The following is a 25078-nucleotide window of genomic DNA, read 5'->3' on the forward strand; positions in this document are numbered from 1 at the left end:
GAGGTATCTGAACGTGAAAACCGTACCACTATTTGATTGAAGTAGTTATGTGAATAATATTATCACTAGACCATGTTTGCATTAACAGTATTCAGATTTGGTAACATTTTATGTTAAAGACAAGGCAATGGACTAGCCAGTGTGTTGAATGACCAGATCCACAGAATGAACCTTACAAAATGCTGCAATTTGTATGTGATTTCTTATGCATTTAATAAATTTTCAAGTTTCTACTTGTGTGTGAATAAATGAGTAAAATAAGAAGTGTATCAGCCCATGATTGGACACACAAAGCAGTTGAGAAGGAAAACGTTTCCTTTCATTTTATACTAGAGGGAAGTGGATTCAAATGTAAAATACAGGAAAAAATAAAATAAAGCAGGTTGCAAGTTTCTGAACCCATTTTGAAGGAAAAGTTCTCACCTTTGGCTAATGGCATTTCTAGTAGATGCTGAGTGCACAGTGCACTACTCAAGAGAGAATGAAATGAGTTGTGCTTGACACTGAAATTCAATATAAATATGGATTCTGGCTTGGTTCTCCTAATAAATGTATACATTTCCATTGATGTTTATGGAGAGTATGCATGTATGCATTTAAACCTTGAAAACTGTTTTAATATTTATTGAATGTATATGCGCACTTGTACATGCATCACGTCCAGAGATTTTAAGTCTATTTTGGTAGTGGCAAGTCTAAGTTCTAGTTTAGTTTTCATTCTTCTAGCTTCTTAAAGGAGTGTTTTTTATTTTAAATGAAAATTTCAGTCTGTTTTAGAAATCTGCTCAATTTATATTTCCTAGGAACCATCCTGAGGCTAAAAGGGGCAATCTTGAGAATGGCTTTTCTGGATACCACCGGCTCTTTAGTCCCACCTGCACATGAACCCTGGAGAGAACACAATGTTCCTGAAGATAAAGATGAAAAAGATAAATCGAAAAAACGACGACCAGTCTCAGTGTCCCCCTCATCCTCTCAGGAAATCAGTGAAAACCAATATGCAGTGATATGTTCTGAAAAGCAAGCAAAAGTTATCTCACTGCCATCCCAGAACTGTATTTATAAGCATAACATAACAGAGACTTCTTTTGTTCTTCGTGGAGATATAGTATCATTGAGTAACAGTATTTGCCTTGCATGTTTCTGTGCCAATGGACATATTATGGCTTTTAGGTAAGACCTGCTTGATAGTAATGTATGTGAATATATATACTATTTGAGTCTCCTGCTAAATGAAAATTTCTTTTTTCAGAAGAATATGAATAAAACGGGCATTCAGTTCAGTGTTGATGAACCTCTAACATCTGGACCTGAATATTTTGATTACGCATTCCTATTAATTTTGCCTTTAACACATGAACAAGTTTATCATTTTAACTCATTACCATAATTCAACAAATAATTCCAGGGATGATATAGGTTCTTGAACTGCTGAAGATTGTCTTAGCCTTGAATTTGCTCCCTGTTGGAAGGAACTGTTCTGAACCAGACCTTCAGCTGACCACAGCTCTGCATATTTTTGTGCAGCTGCACAAAAAAAAACAGTCCTGTCTGCTTATCAGTCATGTCTTGAGCTTTCTGTTTTGTTCTGTAGCTTGCTCATGTCTCAAAGATGAGATTAATTGATAGCAATTCTAGTATTAAAAAGTCATAATATTAAGAGGTTTCATTTATTAATTAAAATGTGTGTAAAAGTAATTTTGAAGGTACTGATGTCATCTATGTAATTTTTTCCTGTCATTTTTCTTGTGTGTTTACAAATGCTCCTTCATTCTGAACAGTAATAGAGGGGGAAAAAAAGACTGTATATGCCCATATCCTTGCACCTACACTTTATTTGTGGCTAATAGTAAGATGAATGTAGTAGAACCATTCAAAATTATGCAGTTGAAATTCCTAAAAGAGTTTTAAAGTTGCAAATATGAGTACACTAAGCTTCAAAGATTCTGTGAAAAGTTGCTCACTTCTTCAGGAAGTTGCTAGGGATTAAAGCTAAAACAGATGAATATAATAATTTAAAAAATAAGTCTTGATAAGTCAGGTAACTTCTTTCATCTATACCTCAACATACATTGTAAACATCTCCAGAAAATACTTCTCACCTTGCTTGTCCAAAGGTTGAGTACTGTTTTTGTCCTTAATTAGAGATGAATCTGATAATGTTCAGGTACCGTATCTTCAAACAAATCCTGTTTTCCTCAGGATTAACTTTATTTTCCAATGAACTTTGCATATAAAGGTAGGCAGTAAATTCTAAATATTGACTTGTCGCATTCTGTAGGAAAGTTGAACTCCCAAGGATCAGCTCCTTTGCCAACCCTGTCCTGACCAAGACTTCTTGTCTTGAATTTATTAGAACAACATTAATTTCTTTCAGAAGTAGTTATTTCTGATGACAGCTACAGTTGCTTGTACACTGAGTCGGACCTTTCCAAGAGAAAATTTCATAAGCATCAAGTTGCTGTTTGTTTAAAGTTATTAGAGCATTTGCATTACACTCAAGGTGCTCAGTACTTTTCTAAATTGATATCTGTAGGTAAGACTTACTATTCTGTTACAGATTTGTTTGATACTCTAAAAATGCTATCAGTAATAGCATGCTTACCCAATGCAACCTAATGTTGTCATGATTTGTAGCAAAGCTGTAAGGATGTTTTATGCTTCCAGCAGACTGAGGCAAAGCAGTTCCCTCTTCCTAGTTTAACCCTAGGAATATTCCTATTTTAGGTGTATGCTGGGCAAATGTGTCATTGCTGGTAATGTGCTTACAGAAGAAAGTTGCTTTTCATTTCTTACCTGTAGAATTTGCCTCCAAAGTCACATTATCTGTTCTTCTTCCTTTTCTTTGTGAGTCTCCTGCTACTGGACAATACCCAGTCTGCAAAATGCAAGCCTAACATCTAGAAATCTTGGTGTCATTTTGAAGTAGAGCAGAAGACAAAAAAACTTATTTTAACTTGTACAGTATTTTTTTTTCTATATCATTGGTTTCAGCTTCACTTTTCCCCTTTACTGCTTTTTTTAGTCTTTAGAAATAGTAATCTTAACCAGATTGTATCTGTGGCAAAAGCTGCTTCATATATTGCTGTTAAATTTGCAGCTAATGTGTGAATTCTATTTTTACAAAAATTTGCCAGGGAGAATTTTTGAGGTAGGGGTTCATTTGAGGTTCTATTTATCAAGACATAAGGCGCTCAGTCACTTCTTACTTGCATTTAGTATTTCTTTGAGGGAGAGAAATGTTTGGCAGCTTGAGCATTATTACAGCATGAATGTGCAGCATCTGTTCTTCAAGCCTAATGCAGTAAGTACTGCAGTTACATATGCAGAAAACAGATCAAACAAGGTAAGCAAAACAGTGCTTGAAGATTATTTCACCTTAAATATAGAATCAGATGAAAAAGGGTAGGCAAAATTCACAAGAATGCTGTTTGAGGATACTGAATTTTCTTTTCCTTTGGAAATGTTGTCCTTGCATATTTGCCTGGGTTCTTCAGGACAACTATTTTAGACTTTCAGTTTTAGTGAAGAAGAAAATTGTCACCTGAGAGAAGAGGCAATTGTATATGAAGAGGAAAAAGTAGATATTTATTAAAATAAAGCATTATTCAGTAATTACTAATGAAGTGTACGTGAGATTTGTATACTCAAAGTATCATTTAAGTGATGCTTTCAAATGCATCTGTGATGCAGATGTCTAATTTTCTCTTTTGAGGTTCTTCCTTGGAATACTGCATGTTTGTGTTTGAAGATATTGTAGTTGTATTAAATGATACCCTGTTTATACTGTAATTGTATGATGATGAGGAGAAAAATAATGCAACATCCTGTTGCATCTAATTTTTTTTAATTCTTTTTCTTAAGTTTGCCAAGCTTAAGGCCACTGTTGGATGTGTATTACCTGCCACTCACTAATATGCGAATAGCCAGAACATTCTGCTTCACCAATAATGGACAAGCACTCTATCTTGTCTCGCCAACTGAAATACAGAGGCTCACCTACAGTCAAGAAACATGTGAAAATCTTCAGGTAATGAATAAAACCAAATTTGCTGTCTTTGAACGTAGTTGTCCTCCAAGTAGTTCAGTTTTAAGTTCACAATGCTTATAGTAATTACATTTGTCATAAACCAAGTACTTCAACTTTTATGCTTTGATTTTTCTCACCACCAAGTCTTACTCAGAGCAAATCATTTTCCCCACTCTTATGTTGTACTACTATCCATCCTCTTGTATTTGAAATGTCTTACTTAATTTCCTTTTTAGTCTGTATGAAGTATCTTTGTTTAATATGTACAGTTAATAGAACTCTTGTTCAAATAATTCTGGTGGAGATGCATACAGACATAATTTGGGAATGCTAAGTCGAGATACAAGGAAGCTATTCCGTTGCCAGGATATTAACAATTTGAACAGGTTCTCAATACTGCTTCAGCCTGGAAGTTGTATAGATCGTGGATATAAGAGAATTAGTCTGCAAGCTCTGCTTTGATGCCACCCATGCACGTGATTATTTGTAGATACAGTTTCAACAGAATAAGATCAAGAGTGTTGCCCAAATTGAGAGGAAAATACAGCTTTGCTTGAACACATTTCTTTGCAAATATTCTTGAGCTATAAGCTTGCAACTATCAGGGCAGATGGTTTGCACAGATTTCCTAATAGCTTTTTATTTTTACTTCCTAAATAGTGTTAGCTATCTACTGCAAAGGCAGACGTGCATTAAAGCATACTCATTTTGAAATTTAAATCCACAAAATAAATTTCCAAAGTGACGGAGTATTCTGTTAATTTGTATGTGGAATGATGTATGCCTTCTTGTATCTCTTTATTGCAAAGGAAATGTTAGGTGAGCTCTTCACTCCTGTTGAAACACCAGAAGCACCAAACAGGGGGTTTTTCAAAGGCCTCTTTGGAGGTGGGGCACAGTCACTTGACAGAGAAGAACTCTGTAAGTCTTTTGAATTCTTTATTAATCTGTTATTTCCACCCAGAAATATATTGCCTGTGTTAATAGGACATTCATTTTGCAAAGAGGAAACTGAATAAGGGAATGAGGAGAAATACTTTAATACTTTTTTATAGCTCAACATGTTGCACAGCTTACCAACAAGAGCAGAAAATTTGTTACTGTTTTCTCACAGACTGCTTTACTTCATTTATTCAGGATTGCATGATGAAGCAATAAATGGGACAACCAGTCTTATTATCTTAAGTGTATAGCACTGTCCATAATTCTCTTAATGCTGCTAAACTGAAAGAGACTGGTTCTAGAGAGCGCTGTTTTGGGCAGTAAGAAAATTAACCCTATTATGCTTCTGTTAATTTCCTAGATTCTTTTTTCTCATTTGACTTGTATCTTAGGAATGAAAAAGAGGGCAGCACTATATGATATTTCATTAAGTCAGTCCATAGTTTCAGTTTCATTAAGTCAGCTCATAGGACAATACGTTTCACATTTGGCCAAAATTGTATTGCTTCATCATTTTCTCATTACTTTTGGAATTCAGATTTAATAAATCCTTTGTTGTGATTGTATGCAACATTTTAGTACATTTAAGGGAAGTAAATGAACTTCTACTTAGTCATATATTGGCCAGATTACACATTATATTATGTAACTTTTATTGGTTTACAGAACTGTTCCCTTTTCAGCAAGAAATATTGTTATTAAACAAACAAGATTCCTGGGAATCTCTTCTTTTATTTGGTAGATCAAAAAAACCTATAAAAATCTTTATTTCTTGTGCCTGTATATTTTGAATGTATATATCAAATAGTTAAAGGTATTTTCCAATTTAAGTATTACATTTGTAATTGTATACGTATAATACTTTGAAAGGTTGCTCAAGTTATTCAATTAGAGAAACTTGCATATAGAAGTTACACATCTAATTAGTGTAACTGGGATAAGAAGAAACTTTCCATTCATGGCAACAGAAAAGCACACTTCGAAAGTTATCTTTTTACATCACTTCGAGTTTCCACCATATTGCACCATATTGCATTGTCTCTTCTGACCTATTTTTAAGGAGATCTCAAATGTTTTTATAACTGTCTTAGGCTTCGTGGTTTTCAATAGAAAAATCTGTTTTGGCTCAAATTGTCAGAAGGAAAATACAGAATAGGGAGAAAAACTGGATGAACTGTGACCTGAAAGTGAGTTCAGTGACAACTGAGACATCTGAAAATCTCTTTAAAGTATTAATACTTAACATAAGGATCACTGCAGAATCTGCCTGTAATAAGTGAAATTACTTTAGGTATGTTTCTCAAGAATAAAAATGATTATAGTTTTAGTGTTAGTTGAAATGAATTTTTTTCTTTTTAGAAGCATAAAATCAGAAACCTGAAATTCTGCGAAAAGACTTGTTAAATATTCCTTGTTAGAGGTGAAAAAAAAAATTAACTATAATTCTCTTGTAAAAAAGACAAAGCTACAATACACATCATCTTATTTTACTTTAGCACCCAAAAAGACAGTTTGGGGCCTTTCCTTAAATTTCTGTAGAGTATACAATTCAGTTTCAGAGAGACTGATACCTCCATTAAATGTCTAGACTGAACAAGGTGGCTGATGTCCCATTAAGAGCAAAGGAGATGTAGTCAGTACAGTCACTTAGAGTGACAGCTGTTCAGCTTACTAATTATGTGTTTACTTTTGGGTGAACTGATCTTTTCCTTAGGTATATTACTTTTTTTAATAACGTGGGCTGTTACAGTAATGGGAGCCATAATACCTGATTGTTTGGTATCTGAATCTAAAACTGAACTTCCACCAAAGGAAACTTACATTGGTAGAGTCATACTCTCTGACTATACCAGCAAAGCACTTGAAGAATTGACCACAGCTTGTATTAGCAAAGTTCTCCTGCTTTGCTGAATTCCCAACTCCCTCCCTATGAAGCAAGCTATATTGTTTGATAACTGCTTTTCCAGTACAATTTTGTTAATGACAGTGATGCCACCACTGTTGTGTTTTAATTTCACACTTGAGTTTTGACAAGGTTAAAATTGTATGACATGCTTGGAAACTCTGAAATATGCTTTAAAATCTCAGTTTCAACCTTACTTCTCTCTTTTTGCTGCCTCGAAAATGCCTCCAGTTGGAGAATCAGCATCTGGGAAGGCATCAAGAAGTCTTGCCCAGCATATTCCAGGGCCTGGAGGTATTGAAGGTGTCAAAGGAGCAGCATCTGGTGTAGTTGGGGAATTAGCACGAGCCCGGTTGGCACTGGATGAAAGAGGACAGAAACTAGGAGAACTGGAAGAAAAGACAGCAGCTATGCTTTACAGCGCTGATTCTTTCTCTAAACATGCTCATGAGGTAATTTCACTGCATGTTAAACTGACAGCATTGCATTTCTTGACTATTATAAGCTTTACAAGTAACTGACTTCCGCTTTAAAGGCATTTTAAAGAAGTCTAAAGGGAATACAGTGTCATTTTTTATCTAGCAGTTGTTTCTCCTAATAAATATTAAGGTAAGCAACTTTGTCTTTTGGCACAGTGGTCTGGAGTACACCATCTATCTGAGTAGAATGTAGACTTCCAAAAGGGCTGCTCGTTTCCCATTACTTAAAGCATTTGCCACTGAATTAGATAAGTAATGCTCTGTGTGAGATTCCTGTGATTCCTAAGAAAGATCCAGTTGTATGCAGATTCTTTGAATCCAAGTTTGTTTTACCATCAGTTAGTAAAAATGATAACTATTCTCTTGAGTGTTTGTGCAGATCTCTTTCCATCCCCCAAACTCCTGTGCAGCCTTCCTGTTCTCCCAAAATTCTGTTTCTATCAGAGGCCAGAAGATCAGCAGCGATGTTAGTGTTAGAAAATGTATTGTGCCAAACACTCACTGTTCAGTAATGCTGCTTTGTAAGTGTATAGTTTGTTTGTATCATTGTACTTTTTGGTGCATAACAAAAATGTTAATTAGAAATTGTTTGTTGTTTTTTTAGATGATGTTGAAGTACAAAGACAAGAAGTGGTACCAATTCTGATGACGCTCATTGATTACATCATTCAATTTTGTCCTGATGAAAAAATCTTGGTTTTCATTAATTTTGGCAGGAACATTGAAATTTAAAGGAGTATTCAACATTGGATAATGTTGTTTCCTAGCACAAATCACACACTGTTTTACCTCAGTCATGGCTTTAACTGAGGAGCTTTATATATAAGAGAAACGCACTCAAAGAAAGAAAACCTGAGCTTTTCTTTGCTGTTGGATAGCTGAGAGTTGGAATACAGAGCAGGTAATTGGAATATGTGGAAAAGAGGTAAAGGAAGAATGTAGTGTGATGGGCAGGGGCAATTCAGGGTCAATCCTGTGTTAATATCTCATGCCAAAAGTTTTTGTGCTGTTGTACTTGCTGCCAGTGTTATACCCTCCCTGTGAGGAGAGGCAATAAATCAGGGGTCCAAGAGCTGGAATAAAGTTGTTTGTCTTGCTGGACAGTAGCTGACTTAGGCTTACTCTCTCTAGGACTCACTATATTTACCGTTATTGTTGAAGAAGAGTGGAAGCTTGCTGTCATTTCTTTCATCGGAAAAGCTGGAAGCTTGGAAGATTTCATGTTGAAAATTGTATACATAGTTGACCTGTGCATAGTCTTTTCTTGGACCCCAATCTAGTATTCTTGTATTCACATCATATTCTGTGAAGTGCAAAACAAGAGAATACGCAATTTTTGCATTAAAAGAAGTCAAGTGAATATGACTGGAATGTGTCATGCTGGGAGTTTTCATTTGTGTTATGGATGTGCAATGTGAAATGTGGTAACATATTCATTGTGGTAAGAATACTTCAACTTCTGTTTAGTTACATATTACTTTTTGCCAAAAATAGTTATTGGTTCTGTTTGTGTAACATTTAGAATTGGCTGTGGGTTCCATTCATGCTGTGAATTTTTATAGAACTTTAACAGAATGTATCTTTACAGCCATTAATTAAAATAGCTGGGATAGTTTTGCTTAAAACTTAGGTTCTGGATGCCCCTTTAATCCTTTACTATTAAATCAGATAATCTCGTACTCAGGTTTCCAATCATTTTTACACTCCATGGAGGTGCTGATGCATGAACAATGGCAAGCATCTAATATTTAATAATTGTCAAGATATTGTTTGGCTAATTTCTAAATCCTGCTTGTAGAGCTATTTTACAAGTACCTATCTCAGCCCCACCAAGTGCTAAAGGCAGCTTGCCTAAAGTTTGGATTTAGTCTCAAAAGCGGTGTTTTCAATTATGTGGGAAATAGTAAGTGTCCACTAAAACTTCAGAAATTGGTGAAAAAATCATCAACTTGGGTGAGGTAAATAATTTAGCTAAGTGAACTTGTTAGTGGCTGCTGCACTGAAGCTGTAACAGTGGGGTTGACCAGAATTCTTTTAAAATAAATGTTTGCATTTCAAAAATGAATTCGGCCTTTGTTTTCCTCAAAAAGGCAGGAGTAGTTACTGACTGTTTTTATTTTACAAAAGGGAATGCTTAGAAGCTGGTAGATCATTCTGGTAGGTCATTTCTTGCAATATGGTCTGAAATCATTTGAATCTGCTTGTCCGAGTACAACATTCTATGTGTGGGTTTTTTTCGCACACATTCCAAATGTTGCTCAAGCCAAACATGAGCTATAATTTGTATTTTAAAGCTATGTTTCACGTATGTAGATATGTGATCCTTACAATATGCATAAAAAAGATGCCAAATAGTAAAGTTAATGACGGTTCTTAATTCATTTTTTAAATTTGTCACTCATCCCAGCAAGTGTGTTTTGGGTTTTGTAGCACAAACTGATAAATGTTATGATTTTAGCTGTCATAGAATCAAAGAATAGCTTGAGTTAGAAGGGACCTTAAAGATCATCTGGTTGCAACTCCTGCTGTGGGCAGGGTTGCTACACATTAGATCAGGATCTATCATGGCATTTGGTAAAAATAAGTGAATTTTTGTTGTCTCTATGAGGGCATACAATACCATGTGAGCTGTTCAAGGATCTTAACATATTTGAACATCACCATTTGAACATGCAGTATTAGGATTTCTTGACGTCTCTGTACCATATCTATTGAGGCAATGTTAGCTCTGGTTACTTAACTCTGCTTTCTACATGTATTTTTTTTTTTGCCTCTGCCTGTTATTTTATGTCCAACTAATGCATATTTAAAACAATACGATTTTGTTTAAAGCCCAGGTAAACTATGGTCATACAATTTACAAAAATCCAACACCCTATGTGATGTTTCACATCCTTTTTTTTCTCACGTTCATAAATTGGGATGACCGATTATTATTTAACTTGATGAAGATAAAACTGTATTTCAGAGCAATGGAATCATCCTGGAAAATTAGTCTGGTTAATCTCTGGGGGAGAAGATGACAAAAATACTCTTCAGCAAATTGTCTTATAAGTTCAATGGAAGATGGCCTTGGCATGGAAGAAAAGCATACTGAACTTTGCCATTGAGATACATTTGTTGACCACCAGCAAGCAAAAAATGAGGCAATGAGAGACCATGTGCCAGAGGAGAGTAGAGGTTTGTTTGATTTTATAGAATCTATTGTAGTTGAATCTTTTGTTGCATATGTTTCGAGGATTGAAAACTAGCGAAATGATAGCTCATGAGATGAATACAAACATGGTTCTTGGCCAATAACAGGGGCTATGTACAATCTCAGTCTAAAATGTTTCTTTTTCCTTCTCTGTGGAAGGAAGTTGATCATACACGTATCTTATTCTGCTCTTGGTGGTGCACCTTTTGTACAGCAAAGTACATTAAAATCCTTTGGGGGGAATCACCCCTGGTTTTTTTCGCTAGCATTTTAGTTGTGTGAAACTTTTTTAGAGTGTCTGGAAAATTACAAGATGCAATTGAGCTATTACTTTTTTTATTTTTTTGATGGAAGCGTAAGAAACTGCTGCTACCTATCTGTTTATATGTAGTGTGTCTCATTAGGAACTGTAAACTGAAGAAGCTTTTCTTCACCTTAGTCCTGCCAAATTGTAACTTCTGAATGTTGATATGTGTAAATATGCGTGTATTCCAAATAAGTCTGAAAGTGTTACACCACAGGCATCTTCAGTGATTTGTTCTTGGGCAAACAGGTATAAAATGTAGTAATATATAGTTGTGCTCTTTGTCTGTCTACGTACAAAGATTTTTGCCTGAGGTGGTATTTACATGGCAGGTGATGTTAGAAAGCTACATCCAAAGGAGGATTTTGGAAGCAAGTTCATCTCCTTTTTCCTTTGTTTTCCTTTACTTTTCCTCTTTTTTTTTTTTTTTATTTCCTTTTTGCTTATTTAATAGCACTGATCTTACCTGAACATTTAAACTTGAATTTTTCCTGCACTTTAATTCAGTCATGGTATTTTATTCCTTAATTTTGTTTCTACATTTGTGCCGTTCAGGTTCATTATTTGTATATAAGTACACACATTCAGTGAAGAGTTTAGAGCAGATTACTTTTGGGCACATTTGCTAATTATGTGACTATAATTTAGAATGTGTGTTTTCTTAGCAAAATATGTATATACAAGTATATACAACATAGAATCTAATGAAAAGCACTTATCCTGTGTCAGCATTGAGTTTATAAATTACTGCAACACTTTCAGGTTTGTTACTAGATAATACAATAAAAATCTGTTATATTTATACATACTGCTTAAGAATATACTTTTAGTTTTAAATAATTTTTATATGTACACTTCTACCTTTAATTTTAAAAAGACTTATGTTCAATTTTTAAGTCAAAGTACTTAAAGTGTGTATATTATCCATAGAAGAAGTTGTTTTAAGCTTATGAATACATTCATATCTCATATCGAGATGATACAATTACTAAGCAATGAAAACAAATAGCCCATTTTGCTTTGCAGAAAATAATCATACTTATTTTTATTTCCCATTTTGAACATTCTTAAAAATTTCCCTAAGTATGAAGGGGGAAGATAGTGCATTCGAAAAACTAACAGAACATAATCTTTTTTCTCAATAACTTCAGTCTGTGGCTTTCCAACTTTCTATGACTTTTTTTGATTTTAAGTAATTACATGCAAGAATTTTCAGCTATATTCTTTGGACTCTTAAAATTCCCAAAAATCTAAGTGAGGTTTGTCCAATACAGATTTTATTTGACTAATATACAAGTCCTCTCTATATACATCAACTCTTTACATGTAAGTCAATTTCTTTGTATTCCACATGTGTGTCGAAAAACCTATAGCCTGTGACTGAAGTGCCCTCTTCCTCTTTCTCATCATAGTTTCGCATACCCCGTAGAGATACTGATGGTGGCTGAAGTTCTGCATGGGGGTATGGTGGGAAAGATACATAAGGACTTGCCAACCCCTGCAAGTTTACAGGGTAATTTGTCAATGGGATTTTCTTCGTTCTAGCTAATTTCTTGCATAACTTATGTAAATCAGTCTGGGTGGATGTTGATAGCTGTGCTGCTACCATGAAATTTTCACATGCTTTGTAGCGAAAATGAATGATATTTGGAGGGGGGAGAGTAAAACAAAAATGTATGGGATTGGTGAATCAAGTACACTAGTCTTATTTCAGTTTTCATTCAAAAGCTAATTTAAGCTGGGCCACTTTCTCTTTCTTACGCATGTTATGAAGATGTGCTGTCTATCATCTATTTGATTACTGTTCCAAGCCAGATAAGTGTACTGTGTTTCTGTGTTCTTTTACACTCTCTAAGATTTAGGCTGAAAGATGTTGGTGTTAGTAAAGAAGAAACAAGACGGATACATACAGCAATCAAAAGAAAGGTGTCAATCAGCACTCCTTTTAGTTTTTCATGTCACATGCCTAGAAATGTTGAAGTCATACAGACATAGGTTTTTTTGACACTTGCATTTGTTTTCATTAGTACCTAAGTTACATATTACCAGGCAAAAAATAACTAGAAGTTAAACTGTTTCAGTTGAAAATACGTAAGGAGTTGTATGTGGATTACCACTACCATTCAGTTAATAGGTGATGCAAAGGGCGTGGGGTGGGAACATGTTTTAAATATTCCCTTTTAAAAAAAAAGAACTGTAAATAAGCAGTACTATGTTATTTTAGACCTGAGCTCTGCTATCTGTAGTGGTTAGAACTAGGAAAACATGCTGCTTTCTAGTTATGCTACTGCTTCATTGTACCAGCACCATGGGGGGGGAAAGAATCAGTAAATTTTTCTAACGTTGCCCACCTGTGGGTAAGCATGCTTGAAGTGTAGCAGTTCTCGTTTATGTATATCTGAGTGTGTACATGTATGTTTTTTCTTTGTTCATTGCAACTTATTTTCATTTGAATCTTGCTGAGCCCCACTAGCTCTTCTGAAGGTGATTACTGGAATATGCATTTTTAGGTAGGGTTGCAAATCCATCTGTCTACAAATATAGTTTCATATGAACTGCAAACTGTACTGTTACAAACACAACTATGTTAGATTGCATAGAGTTATTTTACTTACATGTACTTGAACTGAACTATGTCATCATAACAAAGTTAAAAAAAAAATTAAGTATGGAATATTTTTGTAAATAAAAATACCTGTGCAGCTGGTATTTTAAATTTAAAATGTATTATACATTAATGTTTCAGAAAAAAATGTTCATATATGTGTATATGAATGTGTCATTATGCTGAAGGGCTCTGATTGGGCAAAATAAACTATTCAAATCTCTCCTGAAATGAGTCTAACAATCTTTTTCTTTTCCCCTGTAGCTGTCTGTGGCATGCAGTAACTCTGGACTTGCCAAAAGTCTTTAATTTTGCTTAATATTTTGACATCTCCTTAAAGTAGGAACATCTTGCAAGGATAGCTTGCAATCCGTTCAATTTTGTCTGCTGTTTCAGGGAGGAACCTTGTAAACATGCTCTGAATGATGCTGCATCTGAAGAGAGACTGGGGCAGTCATTCTGAGATGCATTCTTCTTGGTGCAATTCTGTTAATCTCATGATACCACTTCAAATAGTAAAATATTTCAGTGCTGGTTGCTTTGGTATGAATTAATGTAGTGAGGAGAAAAAATTTCATCTGTGTGAAAAGTCTGCTGGTGCCAGGCCTTTATTTCCCTCTTTTTCTCCCCTTCTAGTGCCTGAAACTTAAACTGTGTAGGACATGGAATTACAAATAAGATTTAAATATTTGTATATCTGATTTAGTAGCAGTTAGACAAAAGTAATGTAGTAATCTGCCTTCACCAGCACCTCAGCAAAAGTAACTTCCTCCTCCCTATGAAGCTGCATGGCTACACGTGGCATTGATGGAGCAACAAGAGGAAGGAGGGCATTGTCCAGCTGAGGCTGCAAAGTAAAACACTTTGAAGTAGAGGAAGCCAGGATTTGATGAGAGCTACATAAAACTTGGTCCTTCTCACATGTCTTATGACAGTTCCGCTAACAACTTACTTTAAATGAAATGCCTCTAGGCCCTGCTGACACGTGAGGATATGCCCATTAGTATTGAGCTGCACCACACTGGATGTGTTGCCAGATGCAGATTCTTTATTAGAAATGGTCCTTGAATAACTCTACTTGGGACTTTAATGGGAATAGGCTGGGAATTCCCTTATCAATGTGGCAATGGGCAACTGAGGTCCAGTGCTGAGGGGCAAGTACAGATGTAGCCATCAATGCACCAGAGCAGAATTCCAGTTTGCCAGCTGCTGGCAGTTAATGTTCCCTTAGGAGAACTTGTGTGTGTAACTCATTGCAGCAGCAGAGTTCTTTGTGTTTCTCCATAGAAGACTGGACTGTGTCTCCCTGTCTTCTTGCTGGGAGGTAGGGAGCTGCGTGCTCTGGCTGGCTGAGACCTGTGGAGCACTTTATCAGCTTTCAACATTCACTTGCAGCTGTTTGACTCTAAAACTGCTCGAAGGGGGCGATGGAAGGCTGTAGCAAATCCACAGTCTAAGGGAAGGTGGGAAAAAATACACTCTGCTTTTTAGCAGGTACGAGCATTCCTGCATCTTGCTGCTCACATCAGTGTGAGCAGGGTTCCTGGTTTGATGAAGAGGTATTGCAACCAAAGAGTCAAACCACGTATTATTTTGATAAATTTACTAATGCCTCTGCCTAATTAAGTAGATATAACAAGGTATTTTATACAGCTGTGATTTGTGGTACAAGAGGCTCTTGGGAAGAATAATGTGGAATGCAGTCTTATCTATGGGCGTGAAGAGAAAACAATTTCAAGATGCTGCTTCCTTATTTGCTGAGGTACCTGCAAGTTTATCATGAAGAAGGTACTTACTGAGGTGATGTTGTCTGAATGTCAGCAGGTCATGTACCTACAGTGCTTTTTGTTTTTCTGAGATCAAGGAGTGCGTAGTGGATTGGGCCAGACTGCATGTGAGGCTTCTCTTCATTTATATTTACCATCTTTAGACATGCATATGCATATCATCCTTGATACAGAACAAGCAAAGGGTGTATGTAGGCTTCCAAAAAATAAGTGCTCAGCTATGCACCATATTGTGGAAAGCTAATTTCAAGCCTGAGGACCCTGCTGCTTGTGCCTTAACCTGGGAAAAAAGCAATGCTGACACAAATAAATGGCTGTTTGCCACAATCCTATGTGTAGCTGATGGCAAGAAATGATCTGAAATTTCTCTGATACCTTTTGAAAGGAATTTCTTTAACTTCGTGTTATAAACTCCAAGGTTGGGTCAGACCATAAGCTGTATGTATTGCTGTATCTCTGTGATTCCTAGTCATGGTCTGCTACAGGTGGTGTAAAATGCGGGAAAAAATGTAGTTCTGAGCCTGGCCACATAGGCTTCAGCATGGCAAAAGAGTAACTGCTGGGGCTCAGATGAGGTAGAACAGGTTTGGCTGAGCCAGTTGGCAGAGCACCTGTTGACTTCTTGCTGTATTTTTGCAGCTTTTATGGCAAGAGAGCTTACAGGAATGCACTTAAAAGGAGACAAAGTACGGCTGTTCTGGTATTTACAGGGAGCTACTTCCTAACGTAAACAACTGCGTGGAAAAAGGGAAGTAGCACTGCTTGAAAAAAAAAATCCAACCAGAATTGATGGTGTTTGGCATAGCTATCCACCAACATGAGATTTGGCATGCTGCTATAGCTCTGACAGGGCACAGGGTGCTGCACAGGCAATAAACATGGAGGCAAGCAGCTCGTGCTTCCTGCTGAGAAGAACAAAACAAAGGAAGGGAGGACAGCACAGGAGGAGGACGCCAGCACAGTGCAGCAGACTTCCAAAATGGTCCTCAGAACTGTGTTGCAAAAGGAAACAGAGCAAAGAATCTGATATTGCTGCCTCCTCCATCACATCCTGGGATCCAGACCAGGGTTTCTGCCTTCCTCCACAGGATAAAGGTGAGCCTGCTTAGTGCAGGGCTGGTGCCAAGAGGAGGGAAGAGGAGGTGGGGAGAGGAGGTTGGGAGGCCCAAGGCTGGGCTATGGGGAGGGCTGACAAGTCAGGGCCTGGGCTGGCTTTGTAGGATCCCAGGATGCAGGGGAGGGAAGAGGAGCAGGAAACTGGACTGGGGGGCACCTGCGTTGTGACACGCAGCAGGAGGGCCTGGGGAGGGAGGTGGCTGCGTTGGCCAAGGGCAATGGAAAGAGGTCTCTGCAGGGAGAGCCAGTGCTCTGATGGTACAGCAAAACATGGCTTTTCTTGCTGGGGCCTGAAGTTTTGCAAACATGAGGCATCACTGGAGACCCCTGAGAAGCAGCTTGTTTTCTCTGACCACTCCAGCTCGCACTGATAGTTTTCCATTTAAACTTAGCAACAGTGCTGAATGCGAGGGCCATCTTGGCAGAGCTGCTCACAGCCTCTCACCTTTCTTGAGCTTTGAGAAAATCCCCTGGGTTAGGAGAAGCAATGCCAGCGTGTGGGTCCTTCAAAGCCTGGGTGAACCCAACCCTCAGGAACGCTGTGCACTGTATAATCCTGCGCATTGCTAACTGGTGTTTGTAGGGAAATTCACATTTATTAGAGGGGCTGAGAGTTGTAGCAAGGGGGAAATGTTCATCAAGATGTGTCATTAAGGCCGCAGTGTGGCGTTTCACCTAAGCCTGACTTAAATGAACGGAGCCCTGGATTATTTAGCAGTTATTATGGATGACCAATATAAGGATGGCACAAAATGAGATTACCCAGCTCCTCTACTACATTAAGGTTTCACAGGTGGCAATGTTTGCCATATCGCCACAACTCTGATACATTCTTCCCAACCCTTTCTAGCACTGAACAGATCTGCTTTTGTCAGAAGCAGAGGCTTTGGGCTCCTGGTCTGTTTTCAGACACCTCAACACCGTGTTTTCTCAGGAGTTTTTAAAAATAAAAAAAAAATGCCTTAGAGTAGGCTTCTATTATAAAATGTCATTGTGTGTAGATTACAGATTTTGCTAGAGTTTAACAGTCAATCTTTTCCATATGAGTGCATGCTTTTGGCTGGGAAAGCTATTATCTGAATATAATGGCTTTCTTTTCAAGCCAAAAACTAAGTATGGAAGGCACATCCAACTGAAATGAGAAATGCTGCATTATTTCAGGTTTTTGTACAACTGCTCTTATTTCTGACAGTGGTTTTGCTGAAGACAGTGGTTTTGCAGAAGAGATGCAATCTTTCTTAAATAGCCTATAAATAATAACTAAAAACTGAATTGGAAGCAGAATAAATAGAGACAATTAATTCAACTGAAAAAGGCTAATTTTCGTTCTCATTCCCCACGACAGCATAGAATCAGCCCAGACCAAAAGCTGTCCCCGCTACAGCGCGTCTGCTGCTGGATGGGGAGAGGTAGCGCTGCTGGTTCTGTATTTCTCCTCCTAAATCCTGATGGACAGAGAAGGAATCAGAATTTGTAGGGGATTGCTTTCCATATGATGTGAAATTTAAGCCAAATTATAGATTGAAGATTAAATTCAAAACCAATTTGTTCCACATAGACAGACTATATGGCTACGTAAAACTTTTTTTTTCCAGAGAAACTGGGCTAAAGACCTAGCATCAAATCCTCCACTATTTGGATCAAATGGAGTCAAGAAATCAGTTCTAGAAATTCTATAACAACCTGTACCTTAAAAAATAATAATCTAAATATTAGTACTAACCAGTGCGCATTTGTACCCTTAAATTCTGCTGTTAGCTACCTCAAAACTTTTCCCACCCTATTTTTTAGCTTATCTGTAATCTGTATAGACGCTGGGAAGCCACGTTAGCCTCTAGGCAATGCATATGATTTGTTTACTCAAAGAGCTTCCTGAAATCACAACGCTGCAATGCTCTATGCTATTAAAAGATAAAAAATGTATTACTGTCAGATGAAGGGTCAATGTCATATCCCTGTTATATCTGGTAAATTCAGATATAAAGCCAAAAGAGTCTGGGAGATACTTAACTGAAGGCATCATATTCGGCAAAAATATCTCATGATAGCACCTTGTTTCCTGTGCCAGGGTTCACCTGGTGTTGTCAGGGGAGAAATATCGCCCTTCCATGCAGCTGCCTGTCAGCTTACCTACAGTAAATTACACATTGTAAGACAGTGGAAGAAATTAAGAGGAAGCCCGTCTGTACAGCGCGTGTGCCTGGGTGTGGGGAGAGCAGGGCTGTGCAGGTCTGGAGGGATCACTGAAGACGTCCCTTTCCGGCCACAAGATGTGGTTCTGCTCTCTCTGAAAGGAGACCTTTAAATGGCATTGGTAAGCAGCGTATCTCAAGGGGAAAAGGCAATAAAAGTCATTTATGTCAAACAAGAAAGCGGATGTGACTGGATATTGTAAGGAGCTATTCAGTCGGAAATCAGGAGTCATTTTTACATGACTGCATTCCAGAGGAAATATTCTTTAAGTTTTTACTACAGGACTTAATTAACTTGTATACTTTGTTTACATGCCTGTATTTTCATTCGATTTTAACCCTTCAGGAGGGTTACTATAAAGCATTTTTAGATTATAATCCGCAGAATTATTATTCTTGTTCTGCAAAAATATTGAGGAAAAAATAGAAATCACTTCAAGTGTGTTTGACGTGCTCATTTCTAGTCCGTGCTGAAGGCAAAGCGGCACAACTGTAACTTTTTATTAAAACACAATGCCTATAGAGTTGAGTGGCGGGGGGAGGAAGATCGGCAGTGTGTGAGGAGCACAAGGCAATCTGTTCTGCCAGCTAAATTGTAGGAATCCATCACATCACAATGAGGTTCTCAGAGGCAATTTAGGTAACTTTGTTTGATATACTTCTCAGAACAGTAATGGTAACGATAAACCACAGAGAAAACAATTTGCCCTGTTTCTGACAATTATTCTTTCAGTGTTGTGGTGACCCCATTAAACAGCCACGTGCATTAACAAAATCCAGCGTTTCAGCCAAGAATAAGGGAAGAATAACAGTGCCTAAATGGGTTCATTCTGAATCTAATAGCCAGTTGAAAAACCTATAAAGTTTTTACTAAGCATATAGATTCACCTAAATAGGCAATGTTCTTACTTATTCTTTCACTAAAGAAAAAGATGAGATGCTTAAATCCAAGGACTTTTCCACAAAGGGCTTGAATGTCTTTCACAAATCTTAGCTACTGGAAACTGCTTTTGCAATAGCATATTTCTGACAGCAGAGGATCGAGTATTTAAAATGCGTAGTTTTATTGTTTCCCAAGCAAACAATTTCTCCCCTCCAGAATGGACGAGTGCAAATAATTTCTTATACGTTCCTGACAAAGAAGCACATGACATTTTTCCCCCCACGCAGCGAGGCTGTGTAGCCATCAGGTACATCTCCTGCAGTTGTTCTCAAGAAAAAATTAACGGCTTTCAATGCCTGGGTACGATAGCGTGTAACATCAGCAGCTTATGATAAACCCTGTTCTCAAGCGATTTTGCTGAGACAGGAGTTCTGCCGACTTTCTGTACGAGCACTGCTCATGGGCACGTTTCTCCCACAGCAGCTCCTGCAGGCGTTAACAAATCACATTTTGTCCCCTGTGACAGCTGGAGCCCAGTGGAATTCGTATCGGATCTCGGCGCCGCTTCAGCCTACCCAGACATTATACCTGAGAGCTGCAGCTCCTGTACGCTACGCTCTTCTGCCTCCAGAATGTGGGTGCCTGTTGACATGCTTGAGTATCTACCTATAGTGAAGACTTCTGGCTATGGAGCTACAATCTCATTAAATTCCAGAAGTTAAATGTTATTACGGCTGTTCCATCTCCCTCTCTGGGAGAGGAAGGGGTGGGCAGGGGGCAGGGAAGGAATGGCAGGGCCACCACCAGCTTGGCCCTTTTCTTTCTCCGCCAGCCAAGGACAGCACAACCCGTGCTGCCAAGTGCTTGTTTTTCTCCATCATGGCATAATCACTGTAAAGAAACCAAAACCATGCAATAACTCAATCAAAGATCATTACTGAAAAGCAAAAACAGAATCAGGATCTGTTTTCAGAGGCTAATTACAGCAATAACTATATGTAACCTCCATTTTTCCCTTTCCCAGGATTTGAGGCTCTGCATTAAGTCTTCATGTCAAGCAAAGTGATTGTTTGTGACCTAAAGAAAATGACTGTGCAGGCATTTTATGTTTTTATTGGAATTCTCCACGTGGTTTAGAGCCAGACCTCTGTGGCATGGTGGTATAGATGCTGTGCTCTGTGCTAGACCATATAACGCTGGTAACCAAGGGCCAGCACTGAAAAAAACAGTTTTCCCCAGTTTGTCTATCCATGGCAGTGGGTGGGCTCTCATGACCGCTGCTTTGCACTTAGTGTATGTGAGCAGCAATCCAAGAACTGAATGCATTAGCTGTCTGAGGAGAATTTTTTTCTTAGAGCTGTTCTTCAAAGCTGTGTTATGATCATTATGTCTCATAATGTTTTCTGTCTGCCAAGCTACTTCTGATTTCCGCAAAACAGAGGCAGACGTTCTGGTTCCAGCCCACCTCACGCACGACTACTGTATCACGCACACCAGTGGACTCTCTTCTGCGTCAGGCTGAAGGGTTTCTTGGCAGCCCTCTGACAAACAGTTGCTACCAGTGTATGTTGCCATGTCCTGGCTACTGTGCCCTAGCCTGTGTGCTCTCAGAATCGCTGAGAATTATTCATTCAACTATTAGAAGCGTACAGCCATTTGTGAATGCCTGAACTAATGGCAACTAATGTGTAACAAAGTTTGTACCAAATTATAGGCCAAGGAAACAAAACCCCATATTGATGGAGAAGCTCAGCCTGCTGTCCATTTCCCATCAAATCCCCCCCAAAATCTGTTAATCCAGGATCAGAGGTAGGAGGTTTCCTAGTTACCATTTCTTTTTTCCTCTGCACTTAAAAGTTTCTAGGAAATTTAGTAAATGCGGACATAATGGCAGTTAATGACAAAATGGAAAGTTAATCTACTTCAGGCCACAGAGATTTGGGGCAGATGAGTCAGTAAGACTTACTCTGAAAGAAATCCTTTCAGGGAAAACAATTTGGCTTAAAACAGAGTGATTTTTTTTTTCTTTCAAATCTAGAACAGAAATACAGACAGCTATGAAGGAATGTTGAACTTCAGATGTTAATTTATGCTAATCCTTTATGTTTTACGCATAAAAGATTTATACATTTTTATGCTAGCCTGCAACATAGCAAATAAGTCAGAGCAGATGGAGTTTCTGTTTTGGATTGTGAAAATCTAGGCCACTTAGGACAAAATAGGTTTGATTTGTATGTATTGTATTTTCTCCTCGCCTGTCCCCATGCACCTGGTCTTCTGCCAGTGCCTGCCCCCACCACTGCTGTCCCAGCCTGCCCCGGTGCCCCAGGTGCTGCTGAGGACCACTGACCCCACAGGACCAGAGGTTTGTTGCTGGTGTACCCATCCTCCTCCTCTTTCTGCCTGCAGCTCATCTCAGTAGCTACCTCTGCAATGCTTCACACCTTCCACCCACATCCTCATCTCTCCTGTCCTCATGCCAGGAGGACTCTGGAAGTTCCAGTAGGACCCTTTTAACTATGCTTTGTGGGGTTAGGGTTAGGGTTAGGTTGTGCTCCATATACATATGTCCTCTCAGTCACCAAGCCGTAAAATTGCTTTTGTTATTTATGTTGTACAAGCACATTGAGTTCAGCCTCAGCAGAGTTTTCTGTGCCACTGTCTCAAAATTTATTGATTGAGGTCTTTATACAGATGATTAACACTGTGACATCTATGCAACTTCCAGAACTACTGAGTGCAGAAATAATGCATTTACCTCTTTCTCTAATCAAGAGGTCAAAAAATTGACTTACATTTTTAGCCCTAAAGATGGCAAGTGTTTTGGTCACCTCAGTACCATTTCACAGTGAGCCACAGTCCTCAAATTCCTGAAACTACTGACAATGAAGCAGAAGAAGGAAATGTGGGCAGTCCTCCAGTTCCACTGTTAGAAAAGGGAGAGTTCTCTTTGTTTGGATACAATTCCAAATTCCAGTTCTGTTGTCTGTTGGACCATACAAACGTTGGACAAATACAAATTACAATTTGTTCATGAAATAAGATTAATCAAACTTTTGCTTAGAGTTGTTGTGAGAAATAAATTGTGAAAAATGGCAGGGCCTAGAGTATATCCTTTGGTCAGCAATGCCAAATTTAATGCGAAGCATTCACATACATTTTTCAAGATTTCACTTTAAAATTGTGTTTATCATGCTGCAGCCTGAATGCAACAGGAAAATTGCTGCTGCATTTCCAGCTGTCAGCCAGGTCAGAAGGGCATTACTCTACTTTCTAGCAAGCTCTCCCGTGAGACTGAAGGCTGAAGAATACCTTAAGAATTTTGATGGACAAGCAATCCACTAATGCCATTTCTTTCCATTTCAGACATTTGTCAAATATGATAGTCACATCTTAGTTAGGATTAAGCGTTTTAGACTTTCTACCATAAATAAGACTTTTGAGAAAGAAAAGAATATAAAACACTTACTTTCTGCTATTGAGTTTCACCTTCCTGAGAGCAGGATATCCTCACAAATAAATTTTTTGCATTCATTGCTTAAGAGCTGTCTTAGCATTCAAAAACCTCCAGTGTCTCCCCTGAAGACAAAACACAGAACACAAAAATATGTTACAGTAAGCATATGGATTGTTTTGTACTGCATGGTCACCATGCGTATCACCATGCAATCTTCCAGATTTGTTTTCATATGATGTACGGAACTACCTCTAAACCTAACCTTCCCTTAACTACCTCTAAAGCTTAGCCTTCCCTGAAGCTTTTGGACCTTTCTTTTGGGCTAGGTCATGAATAAAATTGTCTCCAGAAGGTGAAATGCATTCTGGACATTTTGTCACTAATCACTTCTCTTCTGGACAGTAGGACTGCGGTCAATAAATGGCTGAACATTATCTGCCCTTTCAGAAGACCAGTAAATCTTGCTGTAGGGGATTTTAGAGTCCTCAGAACAAAGGAAATGACTAAGAAGGAAAAAAATCAGTCCTGGATGTCTAGAGCGAATAGTAAAACTGCTGTTTGCAACAATTAGCCACAATAAGGCTGTATCTGTCTTTCAGTTGGATGATTTGAGGTGTGAAGTCTTTAAAAAGCCACTGGATTGAGAAAGGCAAGAAAAAAAACACACACTCAAAGAAAGCCCAAAATCAACCAACCAACAACAACAAAAAACCAAAAATTGTAGTCTATTTTGGTTATAGAGACTATTTGTTTAGATAATTTTCCTTAATTTTTATCTAACAACTAAGCGGGCCTGAAGCTATGTCTCATATGGCTTTCAATGTTTTAGGATTGAGAGGTGGTGCATTCTTTGGAAATACCCTACATGGTGCACCTCATCCTCAGTGTTTTCTCTCTCTTAAGGTCTTAAAGGGCTTTTTGTATACGTTTTGAGATTTGGTGACCTTGTGCCATTCCCAGTCTTTGAAGTGATATGAATAGATGGACAGTGGAAAGGCCATGGTTTAGGGCTGGGATTCAGTTTCAGAGTTCTGGTATTATTGCAGTAAGTTAAGCACAAACAACAACACTGAATTCTCTCTTTCCTCACCTCCCTCCTCATAAAGCAACAGCTGTGGGTTCAAAAACAACACACTACACGAGATATTAATTCAAGTTTCATTTGAACTAATTACATGAGCAGTGTTCCAGGGTCCTGTCTACATTTCTGAGCTTCATCCATTTAATTTCTTCATTCTCAGCACTAATCCATGTCAATAGCAGATGAAATGCAGACCTAGCAGTAGTCTTGTTGTTCCAGTTGTTTTTGTTTAATCTTTCATGAAAACCAGTCTTAAAGTTTTCAACATTTCTCATCTTCTCAGCCTGAACTAGCTCTTCAACATTTCCCCTCTAGCATCAACAAAGATTCTACAGAAAAACAGAAAATTAAAGGACTGTATTAACCCTCTTCAGGAAACAAAGGAGAGCTGATGGACAAGGACATGCCACTAGTGGCACGACTTCCTGCTCCAAGAGAAACACTTATATTGTCTCTACAGACTTCACGGGCACTGGAGAAAAAGAAAACTGATGAATTCTGCAAATAAATCTGGAAATTCAGTAGGTATTTTTTCACTCTTTTTTTTGTTGTTGTTTAAACGTAATAAATTATGTTTGCTATTGTATCTTTCAATAGAAGTGGCCTGACAGGATGCAATTGACAGGATGGAAATTCTTAAGAGATTTTGATAAGACATGGTCACTTAGGACTTCCATGACTTTGAGCACTCTGGTCGTTCTTCCTTTTGCTGCCTTTGAAAATCAGACTTGCAGTTAAATTTATGTTTGTTTGGTCTGTTTTCTTTTAATCAACTGTAGAAAATAGAGAGGATTCCTTGTTGATATTTCAGTTCTCTGGCTGGGAGCCTGGGATCTTTGAAAGATCTTGCATACCCAGCCCCCTAAAGCTGCACTTCATTTTTGCACCTTATATTGTTTCCATTCACTGCAGACTTACCTAAACAGAGACCTAAATGGAACTTTCACTCTCCTGCTGGCAGTAAGATCCTGTCAAGTCACTGTACTTCAGAGTCTTTAAGACAATCAGCAAATTCTGCCCCGTTTTTTGTCATTTATCCACATAACATAAGAGCACTTAAGCCTAAAATCAGATCCTTCTTCCTTGAGGTCACAGAAGCTATG

General features: G+C 38.0%; 1 protein-coding gene across 7 annotated transcripts in view; it reads left to right on the top strand.

Annotated features, from left to right (window-relative positions):
* The window catches only part of STXBP5 (syntaxin binding protein 5), a 107277-nt gene extending 93587 nt beyond the window's left edge, over positions 1 to 13690 (top strand). For 6 of the 7 annotated variants that reach the window (XM_021389904.1, XM_021389906.1, XM_021389909.1 and 3 more), the window contains 5 exons: positions 804 to 1173; positions 3865 to 4030; positions 4840 to 4951; positions 7107 to 7327; positions 7959 to 13690. In XM_021389904.1, the coding sequence (XP_021245579.1) occupies positions 804 to 1173; positions 3865 to 4030; positions 4840 to 4951; positions 7107 to 7327; positions 7959 to 8000 (911 nt within the window). In that variant the 3' untranslated portion in view covers positions 8001 to 13690. The remainder of the gene's footprint in view (positions 1 to 803; positions 1174 to 3864; positions 4031 to 4839; positions 4952 to 7106; positions 7328 to 7958) is intronic. The other variant, XR_002436405.1, reaches the window with a different exon arrangement.

The sequence above is a fragment of the Numida meleagris genome, chromosome 3 (genome assembly GCF_002078875.1).
Source record: "Numida meleagris isolate 19003 breed g44 Domestic line chromosome 3, NumMel1.0, whole genome shotgun sequence".
Taxonomy (NCBI): domain Eukaryota; kingdom Metazoa; phylum Chordata; class Aves; order Galliformes; family Numididae; genus Numida; species Numida meleagris.